This window comes from Mytilus edulis, chromosome 5 (genome assembly GCF_963676685.1).
Source record: "Mytilus edulis chromosome 5, xbMytEdul2.2, whole genome shotgun sequence".
In the NCBI taxonomy this organism is placed as follows: Eukaryota; Metazoa; Mollusca; class Bivalvia; order Mytilida; family Mytilidae; genus Mytilus; species Mytilus edulis.
Genome location: NC_092348.1, coordinates 17,530,433 through 17,548,665, shown reverse-complemented (window position 1 = coordinate 17,548,665; position 18,233 = coordinate 17,530,433). Strand labels below are relative to the sequence as shown.

General features: G+C 29.7%; 1 protein-coding gene across 3 annotated transcripts; it reads right to left on the bottom strand.

Moving 5' to 3' along the window:
* Positions 1-3,024: 3,024 nt before the first annotated feature.
* Positions 3,025-17,981, bottom strand: LOC139523128 (vacuolar protein sorting-associated protein 4B-like). 3 transcript variants are annotated; one of them, XM_071316914.1, is made up of 12 exons: positions 17,801-17,981; positions 13,520-13,631; positions 12,911-13,058; positions 12,381-12,466; positions 10,658-10,777; positions 9,460-9,497; positions 8,371-8,489; positions 7,560-7,790; positions 7,062-7,193; positions 6,521-6,608; positions 5,498-5,638; positions 3,025-4,975 (listed from the first exon to the last, which is right to left on the bottom strand). In XM_071316914.1, the coding sequence occupies exons 1-12, from the start codon at positions 17,822-17,824 to the stop codon at positions 4,874-4,876; spliced, it is 1,341 nt and encodes a 446-aa protein (XP_071173015.1). In that variant the 5' UTR covers positions 17,825-17,981; the 3' UTR covers positions 3,025-4,873. The 3 variants fall into 3 exon arrangements, with proteins under 3 accessions (XP_071173015.1, XP_071173014.1, XP_071173016.1); XM_071316913.1 differs by lacking the exon at positions 17,801-17,981 and adding an exon at positions 17,202-17,408; XM_071316915.1 differs by lacking the exon at positions 17,801-17,981 and adding an exon at positions 14,454-14,489.
* Between the last annotated feature and the right edge of the window lie 252 nt (positions 17,982-18,233).

Sequence of the window (18,233 nt, the reverse complement as noted above, 5' to 3'; positions counted from 1 at the left end):
AAATATATATATTTATATATATATGCAATCGGTTGTATTATTGTTGTTTAGGTTTTTTTTCAATTTCTATGATCATGTGATGCCAGTCATGTATTGTAAGTTCCCTCCTAATATAATACAATGTATTTATAAATGAAAGGAATATTCTTTTAAGTTAGTAGATTCATATCGTAAAAAATGGTAAAAAGTAAAATTAGAAAAATACTGAACTCCGAAGAAAATTGAAAAACGGAAGGTCCCTTATCAAATGGCAAAATCAAAAGCTCAATCTCATAACACGAATCGAAAAGAATATTTGTTGCAATACTATTCCATTGTTTATATCAACTTATGTTAGATAGGGAAAAATATACACTACAAATGCATTAGTAGAACTTGTTACCTTACATTGTTTTCATGACGGAGGTTTAGCTGTTTCATGTTATATATCTGTTAAAATGTACATTGAAATTAAACATGCTTAAATATTGTTTGACATTCTTTATGGCAAAAGTTATTTTATGAACACCATATTTAATACATCTTCTCCATGCTATACGAATAACTCAAGTGTGTCGGTGAGCGGTTCTTTTTAACCAATAAGTTTCTCCTTGTTGTTCATGAAAAAGTAGGGTTTCAACTTTAGAACTAGGAAAGTAGGAAGATCATTAATGAAACTTTTTTTTAAGGTGACGACAATTGCAACATAAATTAACATAACCATTTGCATTTTGAATTCGGATAATGTCAATTTTGGGCGGATCCAAATACAATCTATTGAAGAAATAATTTTACCGTTGACTGCTGTACACCTATTTTTGACATTTTCACCTATTATGTCTGTTTGTTTCGGTTCACTCATTTTTATCAATATAATGAAATATGACGACTGTCATATAATTAAGCTGTTTAGCTAGCTAAAAACCCAGGTTTAACCGACTATTTTCTACATAGGAAAATGCATATAGCTAGTAAGGAATATGACAGTTGTTATCCATTCGTTTCATGTGTTTGAGCTGTTGGTTTTACTATATTATAAGGGATTTTCCGCTTTGAAATTTCCTCAGAGTTTGGTATTTTTATTGCCTTACTTCTTACTATCAACAATATGTTTTCAGCATCTCATTCTGATCACAAGGTATGTGTTACAGGAGAAAATGTGAAGTGCGAATGCTTTAAATGTTATCAATTTAGTATTGAAAAAATTAGTAACAGCAAGGTATTTCTACCCACAAGCATAAATAGCATAAGACTGGCACTTTTCGGAATTTCTTGTTTCCAAATGTTTTTTTACTATCAACCTTGTTCTATGTTTTCAACATCGCATTCTGATCACAATATGTGTGTTACAGGAGAAAATGTGAAGTGCGTATAGCTTAACAAATTCTTATTATTGTTTAATAAATCGTTAGAGACAAAAAACAAACAAAAAAATCTAATAAGGTTTGTCTCAAGAACGAACTTAAACACCAAGTGTGTCTACCATATGACAAAAGTTACTTTAGACGTATTTTGCAAAACTTTTGGCGTTTTCATTATTGATTTTGCCTTAAAAATCTTTGATATATGCGCAAGTCTTGAGTCCTTTTAAGACGAAACGGGCGCCTGGCAGGTGTACTACTGTTGCCTTTGTATATATTACTGGTAACACCTGAAGATGATTTGTTCTCATCCACAAATAATGGATCCCATCAACAATTCTATACACTTTTAGCTTCTACTAAAACCAAAACAATTTTACCAGTTGTTTAGGTAGGTCCTCGTTCCCCTTTTGATAAAACATAAATTCTGACAAGATGTGCCTTTCGGCAATAAACTACTCTTCAGTGATACTGGACAACATAAGAATATGTAATATATTAAAACAGCAAATTTTAATTAATCAGTATCAGTATTTGCATGTACTTCGGTACTGGGAACTTGACTGGTGTTACCCTCATGGACTAACAGCAAAGGCATCCACCCAGTGTAGGTAGTAAAGTCATAAATGATGTTAATTTTTTTGCACCAGATGCACAATTCAACAATAAATGTCTCATTAGTGATGCTCGAGGTCAATACCAATTGGCTGTCCAATGAGTGAATTATCTGCCTTCAAAATTAATTCAGACTATTGGTATCAACAAACACTCAGGAGACTATTAAATAAGTTTTTGATCAAAACCTTCTGGACATGGTACAAACCTTCAATTGTTTTGACGTGTTTAATAGAATAACTTATTGCGAACCCTATTATAGTTTTCCATAGATTCACCTGCAAGTTACCTGTCCATTTAAACTTTTGTAAGTTCTATTGTCCCATTGAACAAATACAACAGGTATTGTTCTCTGTATAGTTTATTTGATGGGACCTTTAAATTTCTTGCAAGAGAAATCTATCACTCATTGATTAATTTGCCTGACCAAAAAAATATCTTCTTTGTTCACTGAAATACATGTATAAACTCACATAAACTGCATGTGATACAGTATTTATTCAATATCAATAATATATTTTCAATCTGTTCAATATAAGCACTGATTTAATTAAAAAAAGTTTATTTCTGATTTTTTTGAACTACTGCATGCGTTTATGTTTTAAAGAATTTGCATGTTTTTTGTGGTTGTTCAGTTATAAAGAATACATTATTTAAACATTATCATTTCAAGTTTTAAATTGTGAACAGACTAAAAAAAAAGCAAATTTTAATAGGTAAAATGTTGAAATTTGATCAGAAATCAACTTAAAATTTTTAAATCAGTGTTTATATCAAACAAATTGAAAATGTGTTTTTGATTGAATAAATACAACATCACATGCAGTTTCATAATTACTTATTTGTACATGTATTTCCATCATTGACAGTTCAATTTTTTGTTCAGGTAAATTAATCAATGAGTGATATATTTCTCTTGGAAGAAATTTAAAGGTCCTGGTGAATAAACTATACAGAGAACAATACCTGTTGTATTTGTTAGATGGGACAATAGAACTTAGAAAAGTTTAAATCGACAGGTAACTTGCAGGTGAATCTATGGAAAACTATCATAGGGTTCGCTATAAAATATTTCAGAATCAATTTATTAACAACAGTATAATCTGAACTGTCTACAAAGATTAGAAAAACAGGTTCAGTAATTGGAAGATATATAAATGATATTTACATGCCCGCCAAAATATCACAATCTTACACATTGTCCTTTTTCAACCTACCATCCCATTTAATTTCCGTCTAAATATTGTAGGATTATTTTACTGTAATAAATATTTCTAATTCATTCTTTGTATGATGAGAGTGTTTAGAACCATTCATTAATCAAAGAAAACTTAAAATGCTTCAAAAATATCCATATAACTAAAACATCACTCCCTTAACTGCCGCTTTGCATGTTCATTTCCACCATTTCAAATGTTTATTTTTTGTCTCCCTTCATGGAGTTTGATGGTGTCTCTAATTTTTGACTTGACCTAATAGAAATCGTCCTAACAATGAAATATTTTAATCACATTGATCCTAAACTTTAAATTATGACAGAGAATTACAATTATTGTTTTATTAAACAACCAATTAATGAGTGTAATCAAATTACTGAAAAATTTTAGAAGTAAAATTTCTTACTTCATTTCATAAATTCATAAAACAATGATTGTACATGTATTTAAAATTGCTGAGAACACAAATTATGAAACAAATAAGTCTTTAAACTATATTGTTGTACATACAAACCAGACAAAAAGAAATGATAGACTAAATAATGACAGAAAAAGAAATAGAAAATATAAGTTAGAACATGGGCATTAAAGAATGCATGGTTTAACCTGCACTTTATTGTTTGAAAGTGACAAACTCAGGGTATCAATCCACTTGTAAGATCCATGTTTAAGGGGGAAAAAATTCGACTAGATGTAGAAATTTTACTTCTAGAAAATGGATAATGTCATAAAGACCAGACACACTGCATGCATTTGACAGGCAACATTTGGAGATGATGAAGAAGGCTTTGAAAGGTTAAATGAAACACAATACCGTTACAATATATTGGTTAATTCATATTTGGGAATTTCTGTTAGTTCTAAGATGAAAACAGTCTTTGTTGCTTAAAAAAAATATGCCACCGTAGGCAATCTAATTTCTGGAAAATCTACACATCTGATTCAAAAATAATGAATAGAACACCCAGTTACATTCCAACAACTCTAGAATGTTTAAAAACCTATTGAAACTCAACAGAACAAAAACAGTCACAAAAGTTTTACAATGCTATAAAATGAAGACAAACATAAAAATATCAATAACCCAAGTGTTTTTAAATATTGGTTAACTCATAGCTCACATACAAATAAATATAATCTAGACGTACATTTTTTTTTCATTACAGCACTAAAACAAAACAGTGTGTAAATAGCACTTTGATGAATGATCTCCCTTTTAACAGCAATAACATTGAACCTTTTTGTTAAACGGTATTATTTATTGCAATTGGCTTTTGAATTGAAAAAAGCATCATGATTGCTACTCATGTTTTATTTAAAACTGATAAATTTTCACAAAAAATCAACTTCCTACATGCATGACATGCAAACAGTAAGGAATTAAAATCCTTTGAATATGTGTTTAAAGGAAAAAGTCAGGAAAAATGGTCTAATATATGAAACAATTGTTAAATTGAGAAAACTGCATGAACTGTGATATTCACATAAACCAAATTATTTTTAAATAAAGACAATCAGGTTACAAGGCTTGTATTCCATATCCATGTGACTATATTCAGTAACTTTGTACTAAACTGAACAGCAGTTTTATTTTTTACATACAATTTTTACAGTAAATAATACTAGATAAATAATGGTGTATGATAAGATATTACAGATTTGTCAAATAAAAGTCAATAATTTAACAACTATCACAAACAACTATCCTTCTGAACCAAAATCATGTGTGAATTCTTCCAGTTTCTTCAAATCAGTGTCATTAACGGTAGGTTTACTGTTTGCTAGTGATGCCAGCATGTCATTCTGAAACACAAGAAAGATGCATATAAAAATATGTGGAGCCCAACACTTTTTAAATAGTCCACTTTACCTATTTCTATCTTCTCTATTTAAAGAATACATTTTGTTTTCAATTAAGTAGGAAAAAATTCACGTAACGTTAGTGAAAACACCAAAACACAGCTTCTTCACACTAAAGAAATGAATCTATTACTAATTAAACTGACATAAGCTTTAATGTGATAAGGAATGGTTCCAGTGGAAATTCTGTGGTCTATCAATTAATGTAAACAATGATAGAATGTCTGACATCTTTTTTTATGTTCCCCTGTTATTTGTGACTGGTGCCATAGAATTGAATCAAAAATACATATCTCCTTAATCAAGAGTACAATACAAATTTAATATAAAATTCCAGTTTTGATTGATGATCTCAACAAAAAGTAAAATCACAAAAAAATTTAACTTTTACAATGGCAGTAAAAGTATTTAAGTTTCCATTTAACCCGCCAACACTTCTTAAGGCAATTAAACCTATCGACTTACCATAGACACAATAGGTTCTAATAACTTTTCTCCTGGTACATCCATCCAACTCATTTCAATGGCTCCTGGAGCTCCTGGGGAACAAGGGGTCAACAGGTCATCTACTATATTATCTGGATCCTTTCTACATGGGCCGCGTACCTACAGGTTAAATAAAACACAAGAATGTTGAATTTAGTTATGTTTCTAGGAGTAACACTATTGAAATAATACAACTGCTTTACCAATTATACCAATATTTAACATAGTAATAAGATTTTTTTTAATACAAGAACAGATATGCAGAGTGCAGCATTTTTAGATAAATTACTGAAAATAAAAGTGACCAAAGTGCTTGTAAACACTGAAAGGTAATATAAGTGGGAAGTAAAATTAATGATGGCATTGGTTGTAGATAATTTAACAGCAATTCTAGACAAAGGAAGTTAACTCCATTTTTCCATAGATGATTTTAACAATGACATCATTCTATTTTTAGAAAAGATATTAGAATCCTGCACCTTGCAAAAGTTATTTATTTTTCTTGGCAAGTGTAACATCATTCTGTGCCTTATATATCTGAGAATATATTACATTGATAAATTTCTGAAAATGTTTATGGATAGGAATGTATAGAATGTTATGATCAATGCACTATATTTTGTGTTTCAAATATGGTAGTGATAAACCTTGTTACATTTAGATATCAAGTCAGTCCCATAAGGTTTTGATTGTATCTCATGCAATCTTTACCTAATAATAGATGGGTTATAGAAATTCTATTTCACATACCATGGATACGGGAGATTTTTTCCCCATTTAATCTGTTATAAATTTTTAAAGAATTTGCAAATCTGTTTAAATTCTTAATCGCTATTCTAGAAAGCTAAAGGTGTTTAAAAAATCATAAGTGAGGTGTCCACTGAGTTATTAGTCATTTGCTTTTAAAATAAATAAATATAAGATCAACTGCCATAAACTTGATTCATTTGTATTTTTATTTTGCATAGTAAAACCTGAATCAAGATAATATTTTACTCTTACCCGTCTGAAATGTGTTGCATTTTGCACTTTTCTGACAGGTTGCATTAAAGCATCCCTAACAACAATTGATACATCAGCTCCAGAAAATCTGAAAATCAAGAAAGAAGGATTTGTAATGCAAGTTAGCTGTTAAAATTTCTAACAAGCAAACTTATATTTTTTGTGTGTGAGAATTTGAACACAGGAAAATAATATTAATGTTCTTTATCCTGTGAATTAATAGATTTTTCTTCTGACATTCAAATAATACTAATAGACTAAGTATTTCTATACATGGTAAATCATAAATGATGCATAATTTTGTCTATGTCATAAATTTCAAATCTCAATATTAAATTAATTATTTTGACATGTTTATGTTGGCATTTGCTTTTTAAACAACACCAACAATAATAGTATGACATTACACTCTTACAAAATGAACTTTCATCAAAGAAATACGAAAATAAATAGATCTATGATCTTTACTTGGTGTACTATATTTCCATCTTCTTATTTTTCAAAATAATTTAATTTTTTTCATACATAAGTATAAACCTACCCATCAGTTCTTTTTCCTAACTCTCTGAAGTCCTCCTCTGATATAGTGTGTGGTGTATTACCCAAATGTAATTTGAACATTTCTGATCTGGCAGGAGCCTCTGGTAGTGGGATGTGGATTCTCTTCTCAAATCTACAAAACAAGATTTTATAGTTATTTCGAGTAGACCTATAAATTTGATAAACATATCTTTTTTACTTTGTGACTTTTTTCTTCCGATCGTATTTGAATGAATTTTGACTTTTTCTTTGCTCTCACAATATTAAAAGGGGGTGAGCTCAAAAAATATGGCAATCAAGATCTAGAGCTTCAAGCCTTTTGTATTGTTTTTGTACAGATCATTTGTATAAATGACCTTTTAAAAAGTAAAAAAATTTAGAATTATAACATTTAAAACATCTCATTCCCACTTAATGATTGAAAATGCAGAAAGCCATTATAGTGAACAAAACAAAAATAACATGTTTATTGAACTTAAAAAGTTTTTGATAAATATACCTTCTTCTAATAGCAGAGTCTAACACCCATGGTATATTTGTAGCTCCTAATACAAGGACGTTTTTATTATCTACCCCCACCCCCTGCATCTGGACTAGGAATTCTGTCTTTATTCTCCTGGCTGACTCAGATTCATTTTCACTACGAGATCCGCACAATGCATCTACTTCATCTATAAAGATTATACTTGGTTTGTTTTCTCTTGCTGTAGCAAATAATGTTCGTACTAATCTGAAATAGATTTAAAGTTTTCAATTAATTTCAATAAATAAAGAAGCCTACATGAAAGTCTGAAAGTTCAAGTGTATGTATAGATCTATTATTTATATATATTCCAACACCATTATCACAAAACTGTATTTTTGCACTTAAAAATTTGAATGGTTCTCACAAAATGAATCAAATTCTGGTTGTTGAGACAACTGTAACATTTCATAACAAATAATTACTGTTAAGTAATTTATTTCAGGAAGTAATTATTTTTCATGACTTTAATGACCAAATTCATATGCCTTTTGGTCAATGCTTAAGTTGAACTTTGTAAATGGTAACATAAACGACTTGCTACACACTTGGATGTTTTGTTTTAAGTAATTAAAAGTGTCCACACGAAGCCAGGAGATTCATTCCTTATTCTATTCATTTAAAAAGGTTTTCAGAGTAGACTGTATATTTGCCTATTGATTTTTTAATGCCTTGAAGATAAGTGCATTTGCCATTTTCTTTTCAGACTTCCTTTGGTTTTATACACTTGTTTTGGTTGAATTATTTTGTTTTTAAACAGGTTAATTGTAGACTTAGGCAGACTTACTTTTCACTTTCTCCCAGCCATTTAGATACTAAATCAGCTGATGACACGGAAAAGAAAGTAGAGTTATCAGCCTCTGTTGCCACAGCTTTGGCAAGATAAGATTTCCCTGTACCTGGAGGCTAAAAACAAGGAAATGGAATTGTTAATCACAGCTTTGGCAAGATAAAATTTCCCTGTACCTGGAGGCTAAAAACAAGGAAATTGAATTGTTAATCACAGCTTTGGCTAGATAAGATTTCCCTGTACCTGGAGGCTAAAAGCAAGAATATGGAAATGTTAGCTAGTCACAGCTTTTAAAAGGGTGGTAATTTAAATATATACATTTATGGAAACAAATATTGACATGTATGTAAAATTAATATCAAGAGGAAAGAACAAATATAAATAATATTCTGAAAGTTATATATTAAACCTTCAATGACTTTAAAGGGGCACTAGCTACGAGATATATAAAAAATCAAAAGTTTTTTTTTTTTGTTCAATCATTAATGAAAGTGAAATAGTGGAAATAATCATTTGCCTTTATCAGCTAAAATGGTTCAATCTTGTCAAATTAAGATAATAAACATTGATAATGAATTATTCACTTGCAAGTGAATAATTCGACCTCATTAAATCCGTATTCATTTGAACTCCAATTTAACCCTGTAGAAAGAGGTAGAATTACGCATGCATTGTCCGTGTACAGGTATTTAAAGGAAAAGAATGTCAACATTGAAAGTGAAACAAAGGTAAATAATTGGATTAATTTTAACTGATTTCATCCACACAAAATCATTCTTATAAAGGTAAAAACAACGATAAACATAAATTTTTAATCTATAATTTAAAATTTAATAGACCTATAAAAATCCAATTTAACCATGGGTTGAGCATTAATATTCATATTTTACCCCTCGCTAACACTCAAGGTATAATAATTGAATATAAATGCCCAACCCATGGTTAAATGAAAACAAATCTACAACTGCCATGAATTATTCCTTAAGTATTACAAATATGTATAATGTAGTCAATAAAAATCAAAAACATTTTGCCTGACACTTTGACTTGAAAAAGAAATTTTTGTTTTTAAAATAAAATACTTACTCCATACAGTAGAATTCCTTGCCAAGGCCGTCGTTTTCCTATTAAACAAAAATATTTCTGTAAAAGTAAATTCCTCAATCTTCCTTTAAAATATAGCCGATTTCTTTTTTTGCATAAGCATTAATATTTTTTATTGCCGAATCCCCTGCCTAAAGCTTATGAACCATATAACTTGCTCATTGCTTTTGATAGGTAATTATATCATTGATGTTTTGTTCACTGGATATAGATTTTTTAACACATCTTTAATGTATTTCAAGATTAACAAGCATCTGTGAGTATTGCAAGGCAAAACATAGTCCCCTTCTTGTTAAACGTGTTTGAATTGAAACAAAATTCTAACTTAATCTATAACTTTTCATGATGAACTATATAACAAATTTCAAGTCAATATCTTCAAGAATGAAAACTGATTATTTAAGAGAATTTTTTAAGTCCAAGGACCATAACTCTCCACAATATCATTAGACAGGAACAAAATCTGAATTTGACTTGTAACTTGTCATGATATAACTATATATTACGGATTACAAATGTGTCGAGGTTTGTGATTGGATAACAACACAGAGATGTCAGTATATATTCAGGAAACTGCCGGGGTATATACGACGTTTTTATCCCCAATTGGAACCTCAAAAACGTCATCATAACACCGGTTACTATGTGACGTAGTCAAAAGCTATCAGACTGTCAGAGGCTCACAAAGGGAAAATAATGACGTGCTTCAGTCAATAATACATTTTTGATACAAAATCACGCAATTTACACTTTTAATACTTAAATTTAATGTTAAAAGTGTTATTATAAATTATTACATACACGATAAAATTCTGTTCACAGCAAATTAGAAAATCCTTCACGTATGCCGAACATATCAGGTTGGGTTTTTCAATATGTGTTGTGAACAAATACCTGCACTGGAAAATAACATTAAGTCAGGGGTAATCCGTAATATATGTGTAATTCAGGTCTCAGAAAGGGTATATACTGTGACATTCCCGGCTTAGGGCTTATATCCCCTTTGCCTTCGGCTCAGGGGATATAAACTCTAAGCCGGGAATGTCACAGTATATACCCTGTCTGAGACCTGAATAACATATAATAACAAATATCAAATCAATATCTTCAAGAATTAATAAAAAAAAGTGTGGAAAACTAATTTGCCAGACTGACGGATGGACAGACAATAGAATCATACCTGTGAATAAGTGAGGAAATTTTACAGGTAAAATCACAGCTTCCTTTAATGCTTCTTTGGCCTGAAATAATCCAGCTACATCATCCCATTTAACATTGGGTCTCTCCATTACAATAGCTCCTACAAATATAATTACAAACTCTTTCAATCTTTATCATTGTTTATGTAAATATTTATGTTTTTCATTTTATGTTTTTATTAACCTAACTATCATAAATCTGAACTTGGGAATCATTGAAATATCCAGCTCTAATACAAATAAAACATAAAAACTCTGTTAAATCTGCTAAAATCTATAATGATTTTCTTAATGTTAAAAAACTTGAAACTTATAGTTCATATAATATATATAGAATAATACATGGCAAAATCCGTACCGCATGCTGTATCACCACGAGAAACCAATATCAGTCCTGAGGGCTGATATTGGTCGAGTGGTGATACAGCATGCGATATGGATTTTGCCATGTATTTTTCTGTTTATCATATATTTTAAAAGATTCAGATTCATGGGATACCATTTTTTTTAAATCGTTCGAAATTCTAAGCTAGAAGAGAACATTATGATTTTCCAGTATTTTTCCTGCTGACTTGTTTTTTTTTAAAGACTTCCTTATTTGCTTAATATCCACATCGTAATGTTCGCTATAACCTCATTACATTCTCAATATATGTTAAAGACCAAAATGCATTTACTAACGATACTGTCCTATTATTTCAACTAAAATTAATATTTATCAAATAAATATAATAAGATGTAGAAATGTTTAAAGTTTTATAGTTTATTGGGCGATGATATTATTCATGATCATTTTAATTTTCTGACAAGGTGAACAGCAAGAAAAATATGTCTTGAAAAGTTTGCTATCTATTCTAAACAAATTAAAATTGTATAAGTTTGCATTTGTGTTTAATCCATCAGGTAATGAAAACAAACTTCAGGAAAATTATGACCAAATAAACAATAAAACTTTAAACATTTCTACATCTTATTATATTTATTTGATAAATATTAATTTTAGTTGAAATAATACATCTTATTGTGTCTTTTATATATATATAAATTGCTCGTAAAGTTATCAATTTTAGTTGAAATGATAGGACATTTTTTTAGTCGGAACTCATTTTTTCCTTTGCTAGAAAATTCAGCAACTGGACGTCAAAGATCAAACGTTGACGTCATGCCAGGTATATGATACGGGTTTTGCTATGCGATACGGGTTTAGCTATGCGATACAGGGTAGGAGATACAGACTGAAAAAAAGAACCTTTATTAAATATACAAAATTGCTGTATTTAGTACTAAACATATGATAAACAAATGTATCCTAAACCTTTCTCTTTCAGAGATTCATTATGAAATTTTTAAAAACTTGAAAAATCCAAAAACATTTCTTTTAATTTTCTTCTTTGAAATGTCAACTGTAAATGCCTTCTGTTCCTAACTTTGGAGATATGAAGCTTGTTTTAATATTCTAGAAGTTTTTCTTTTTATTTTAGGTAAACAATTAAATAAAAAAGAAGCTTAAAAAATGTACTGATATTGTTTTATCTTATCAAACCTAGCGATCATTTTAGTCCTTCAAAATGTTCAAGTGATAATTAGTAATCCATGACTGGAGGGAATAAGAAACTAGAATTTACACCTAAGAACCTCTAGATCTGATAAATTGACTGTATTTTTCTAGAGACCAACCCTGGTCTTACTTCCAGCATTACTCACCTGAAATTTGATCACTGAACTTTTTCTTCTCAGGATCCTCCTCTGAATCAGAGTCACTCTCATTCTTTTTCTCTCCGTTTTTCTTTCTGCAAACAATTTGTATTTGAAGAATACAATTAATATCATGTGAGTACTAGTTGTATAAAAATTAATATAAATCAAAAGTTCAATTAAAGTTTCAGGTTGCACTTTGTAAAGAAAGCAGTTTACAAACAACACCTTTTCAGGTGAGATACTTAATATTTATAGATATTTGGTTTAATTACTGTTAGTACTTGAGTAAAAGTCAATTTGCTTAAGTCGCACACAGTTTCATGTCAGAAATCAATGACTTTTAGCGTTGACCCTCATACAAGTCTGATGATTTTTGATGTAAAAATTGCAAATAAGTGTAAAAACTTTTATTCATTTTCAGATTTACAGCTATTTCTAAATTTCTTTTTGCTGACGTGTATTTTTTTTTAATTTGCATGTTCAGTAAATAAATGTCTTCTGTCAATTGACCATAACTTTGTGTAACTTGTACCTACCCTTTACTTGAGCCAGGTGTACCACCATCAGGAACAGCCTTTTTCTTGCTGCCTTTAGCAAGGTATTGTTTTAATTTTTCTGCTCTGTCTAAGTACTGGGCACATTTTGATCGTATACTGTCTTTAGCTTTATCACTTTGTGCTTCATCTTAAAAAAAGGATCAAAGACTCAAATTGATAGTTGCACTGAAATGTTTCATACAACATGCATGGTCTAGAAAGGACATTAAAAGATAAGTAAATGTTACTTGTATAATGTTTTGCTTTTAATGGACTCTTAACTCTGTTTCAAAATATATCAGTCTGGGGAGATAGATCATTTCAGAACAAGAAGTTATGTTTAATTTCTAGTTGAGAACTATTCAAGCATACTATATATACTTGTCTTATTTAGGCAATGTTAAATCCTCTTGTAGGCCTTCAGGGACAAATAGATAATAAACATGATGCAACTTTTAATATCTAGGCAGGGTATAAAATATTACACACTACTACATGTCCATTATTAAACACCTTGTTTACATTGTATCTATAGTATTCCTTTATTTGGCTACTTCTATCTTTGACAATTTGATTCCATACAACTACATGTGTATACAAACTACTTACATTTCATAGCATGTAGAAAATACTCTACAGCATGTTCATATAATCTTAGTGCTTCTTCATAATTCTTGTTTTTATCTTCCTCTGTTGCTTTTGTCACCAAGTCAATAGCTTTCTAAAAATATACACAAATAAAACTTCCTTTAATGAAAGAAAAAAGAATAAATACAATTAATGATAAATTTTCTTGGTTAAAAGTTATAAGGGTTGTTCCATCAAAAAAATACATGGGACCAAGAAATGGTACTTTGAAATCTCAAATAAAGTAGGTCAGGTATACAGCATGTACATGGTATAGTGATAAACCATGTATAATTAAAACGAACAGTCATTGGATTGGATTGGATCATTATCTTTACTCATGAAAACCTTAAGTTGCTGCCTTTCAAATCAATACATATTTTTGTTTGATTTTCAAGAATAACAATCACTGTGACTTACCATTACCAACATTAAATATATCTATTTTTAGTTAGCAACATTTTCAATTCTTTTCAACATGTTCAACTTGCAATATATATATCAAACTACAGTGAGATTCAAAATTGTTTATTGAACTCATTTATTTTCTAAGGTATAAATAAAACTATTTCATTTGGATGCTTTATGATTTGTATCATACAATTTTTTGTGAATTTTGCGTGAGTATAATCCACAAATTCAAGTGTTTAATGTTCAAACTTTAATTTTACACATTTAAAATTTCTTAAAAGCTTATAAAATATCAATGTATAGATTTGCATGCAGAATTTGTTAACAAGAAAAAAAATAAAAATCCATTTAAATATTTTTTTTTCTTCATGAAAAATTGGTACATGTACAATAAACATGTATATGGTATGGAATATCATGAATATAAGTAAATCCATGTCACATGCATGTATTACGTGAAATTTCAAGCATACCCTTACATGTATATATGTCAAAATGAATTTACCTCAAAAGTAATCAATCCCATATTTTCAAGTTTAACATTTCACTTACTGAACAAAATAACCAAACCAATTCCTGTATTTTCAAAAGATTAGGTAAACTAATTGCATTATTGATGACCATTTATTTTAGAATCATATGACAGAGATTTTTTTTAAATCATATGACTGTGATGACTGAAATTATAAATAGAAATTGCTAACTTGGCATAAAAAAAAGTTTTCTTTGACACATTTCAATACTATGGAACTGTTCAACATAAAAACAACTGCTGTTATAAATCTATATTAAGAGCTTAAAATCATATTATTTTTGTTTACTATGAACTGAAATTGCTTAATTTGTAATTAATCACAAGACTCCAATACCATAGAATCATTGTTCTGGAATTGTAACTAAGGAACAAGAAAAACATTTTTGTTTGTTTTGAATCACAAGATACCAGTCATGTCAGTGTTACTATAAATAAAAATTGCATTATTGTCACAAGACATAAAAAATACCTGGTATTTTCAAAGATTAGCAGATTACTTAACTAATTGATGGTCATTTAACTCAGTCAAATCATATGTCTTAAAATGTATAAAGTGTATAACGTCTTATAATGTATAAAGTGTATAACTAAAAGTAATTTTGGTCGCAACCATTTTTTTAAAAACCTTTAATAGGTGTGCAAAAGACCAAGTTTTGGGAAGTCAAAAATGTTAAAAATAATGATTGAGATAACAGAAACTAGAAGTGCTTAAACACAACCTCAAAAACTGTTAAGAGTGAACTTAAATTATAAGTCTAAACAAGTGACAACTTTACAACAGATCCATCCATTTGATCACCATTGAAGGTGATACATGGCTGAATAATTATACACATGTATTATATTCATAATTACTCTCAATATCAGCACAACAATGTTGAATCTGTAAATTTACTAATATACATGTTTATACTACATGTACTATACATGCTAAAGGAGTTGCAACCTCATCTTTTCTAACACCAACATAATTTAATGTATAAAAAGATACTGAGGCTTGCGCAGTAGAAAAGGTTTCAGAAATTCCATCATCTCGTGAAAATAATCGACTTTATTTTTTGGAACATTGGCCCATAGCCATGAGTACAGGCCTTAAAGCGACACTAGCTAGGAGAGAAATAAACAAGAATGTGTCCATATTCAGTCAGGGGACTTACTAAAATAAGTGATGTTTAAATCACTTATTTGAGTAGCAAATTCGAAATTTTGTCACAAATTGTGATTTTGTAGTTTTACCAAAATTTTAAACACATCTATATAGGTTTTATCAATATCTTTTCATTAGTAAAATTGAAAAAAATGAACTTTTTGCTTCCTTTAAGTGGCAAGGTTTATGCCTTTAATGCTATAATTTTGCTGTAAATTCTATTTTACTTGAAAAATGCTATAATAATGGCTTTACTAGATGAACTGATACTTTAATTCTTCACAGATTTTCCCCAGCAGTGGGAGTATTTTTCCTGTAAAGTTCAAGGTTTCATCTTTCAGATTATGAAATAAAATTCTACTGTTCGCAATAAAAATTTCTTCAAGTGATTAATGTGTACTACATTTGTACTTAAATAGGTGATTATTAAATAAAAACAACTCTTACTTCCAACATTTATGGAATTAATGTTACTTGAATCAATGATTTAGAAAATCACTCATTTAAGTAAGTCCCCTGACTGATATTACATAGATGCCCCACTTGCACTATCATTTTCTATGTTCAGTGGGCTGTGAATTTGGGGTCAAAACTTTAATTTGACATTAAAATAAGAAAGATCATACATGTATCATAGGGAACATGTGTACCAAGTTTCAAGTTTATCGGACTGCAACTTCATCAAAAACTACCTTGACCAAAAACTTCAACCTGGAGCGGAACAGACGGACGAACAGACGACAGATTAGAAAACATAATACCCTTCTTCTATCGTAGGTGGGTCATAAAAACCTAAAATATGATTTTTTTAGTTTTTGTTCAGTCATTAATAAATGAAATAGAGAAACATTAAATTGCTTTAAGCAGCCAGAATGGCTAAGCTAAGAAAAATTGAAAGTGAATAATTCAACCTCATTGAATTTGAATTCATGTGAACTTCAATTCAACCCCTTAGCTACATGGAGAGCATGTAGAGATGGATAACACATGAATTGTACCTGATCAGTTATTAAAAGGAACTTGATTGACTGATTACAGATTAGATCCACTAAAAAATCATTCATATACAAGTAAAAACAATAATTAACATATACATGATATATAAATCATATCTTTCATCTATAAAATGAATAAAAAAAAACACGAAAAATCCAGTAGCACCAGTTCGCTTAATCTATTTATATCTATATTCATGTTTGTATTGCTTATATGACCATCAGAGGTCAAGTCCATGGTTAATTAGATGGCGTCTAGACTAAAATACACAGGAAACGAAGCTTCATATTATCATTCAACTTCAAGCCCTGTATATTGTTTATTTTATACTTTTTAATTTTATAGCTTCGATAAATTTTATACTTTGTTATAAATCAAATATGAGAAATTGAGTCAAATCGGTGAACATGACTTTGACAAACTAGTGTCCCTTTCAATAATCTGGAAATATTAAATTTTTTCTTAAACTGCATTTCCTAATGGTGATTTATTATAACACCCTAGCAAGCATAATTTTGTTAAATTATTATATGTCACAATGGATAACAGATAAATGTGTAGAAGTTTCCTCTTACCATTAAACCCATACCAGGTATATAGGCCCTTCGATTTGGCAGATAATTAAAAAGATCCCTGTTCATCTTCGTAATGAAATAAAAGTTAAGATAGAATACAAGCAATACAATTGTATACCACTTCCGCTTTTATACAGTTATTTAATTTTTCTGATTTTTATGGAGGCACCATCTGTTTATATATGCAGTTGGCTTTTCATTTAAAATGGTCATGTGAATATTCTATTTAGAATTATCTCTATAGTTCTATTTATAATTCATATGGAATAAGACAACTACATTACCTGCATAACCATTTTTCTTGTGACTTACAGTAAGGGATAATACAATGTTTATTTATGGTTCATAGTCACACCTTTACTTAGTCATGTCTCATGATCACATGAGTACATTTTAGACGTTTTGTGGTTTTAGAATGGAATCAGTTTTCTGCACTTATGGCAAGTGGGTTCCGGGTTTGCTTGTTTTTAAAAGTGAATGTGCATTGCCACTATCAAGTTTGTTTATTTTGGTCGGCAAAACTTCTTTTCCTAAAAATATTGAGGACATTTATGGTAAAATCTATCGTCTTCTTTGACTTGTTTGTTGGTTAAAAGTACCTGTAATGTGCCGCTATTAGACATTGATAAAGTTTAGTGGCGTGTTATCAAATCATGAAGCCTTATTGTTGGGGAAACAGGATTTTCTTTTTATCAATTCCTCTTTTGCTATTATTTTACAACATGGAGAAAGTTGATGTTCCGGGTCACATGACTATACAATGGGAGATAACTGTAGCCTATTTTAGCGCGGAAATATGAAAACTTATCAAACAAATTGTTGCAGCGTTGTCATGAAAAACAAGTACTAGTAGTCTAAATAGTGTACCATCGTTTTGTCTAATGTAGTTTTCCCTCATTTTCGCAGGCGGTTGTGGAATGCCCCCCTTTTTTAACTGATCCATATGTATGTATTGTTTGTTAGTATTTATATCAAGGATTTTTTGTCAATCATGATTCACAGAAAATAAATTTCCATGATCACGGATCACGA

What these genes read in the sequence shown, in the direction of transcription:
- LOC139523128 (XM_071316913.1), bottom strand. Translation starts at nt 17,267, where the DNA reads ATGAACAGGGATCTTTTTAATTATCTGCCAAATCGAAGGGCCTATATA. An exon ending in GTTCAGTGATCAAATTTCAG is followed by an intron (nt 10,778 to 12,380) that starts GTGAGTAATGCT and finishes TTATATTTGTAG; the next exon opens with GAGCTATTGTAATGGAGAGA. An exon ending in ATGCAACACATTTCAGACGG is followed by an intron (nt 5,639 to 6,520) that starts GTAAGAGTAAAA and finishes TTTAACCTGTAG; the next exon opens with GTACGCGGCCCATGTAGAAA.